The sequence below is a fragment of the Sinocyclocheilus rhinocerous genome, unplaced genomic scaffold, assembly GCF_001515625.1.
Source record: "Sinocyclocheilus rhinocerous isolate Xijiao unplaced genomic scaffold, SAMN03320098_v1.1 C35244260, whole genome shotgun sequence".
Taxonomy (NCBI): Eukaryota; Metazoa; Chordata; class Actinopteri; order Cypriniformes; family Cyprinidae; genus Sinocyclocheilus; species Sinocyclocheilus rhinocerous.
In genome coordinates, this window is record NW_015744409.1 from 1 (window position 1) to 417 (window position 417).

General features: G+C 54.7%; 1 protein-coding gene across 1 annotated transcript; it reads right to left on the reverse strand.

Moving 5' to 3' along the window:
- Positions 1 to 3: 3 nt before the first annotated feature.
- Positions 4 to 412, reverse strand: LOC107734766 (gap junction gamma-1 protein-like; the record flags this gene model as incomplete). The annotated part of the gene is made up of 1 exon (XM_016546700.1): positions 4 to 412. A coding segment is annotated over one exon (409 nt), but the record flags the coding sequence as incomplete, so codon positions are not given.
- Positions 413 to 417: the final 5 nt, after the last annotated feature.

A 417-nucleotide genomic window follows, 5' to 3' on the forward strand; every position in this document is an offset into this window, starting at 1 on the left:
CCGTGAGAGACAAGCAGAGACAGCTCACAGCATACATGATCAGCAGGAAGATCGTTTTCTCCATGGGACGTGACACAAAGCAGTCCACCGTATGTGGGCAGGGGCTGCGAGTGCACACGTAAGAAGGAGCGACCTCAAAACCGTACAGGATGTACTGGCCAAAGAGAAAGCCCACCTCAAAAATAACCCGAGATAGAAGCTGCAGGATGTACACTTTCATGAGCCCGTCCCGCTTTATCCTCCGCCGCCCGTCATGCTTAGGGGCGGGCTTCTCAGGAGCTTTCTCTTTCTCTGGCAGGATCTCCTCCGTCATCATGGGATCTTCCTCACCGGTGTCCTCAGCCTCCTCATAATCACGGTTGGCTCCGCGGTGGATCATGGGCATGCGTTTCCTGTTCCTCGGCTTGTACTCGTCAT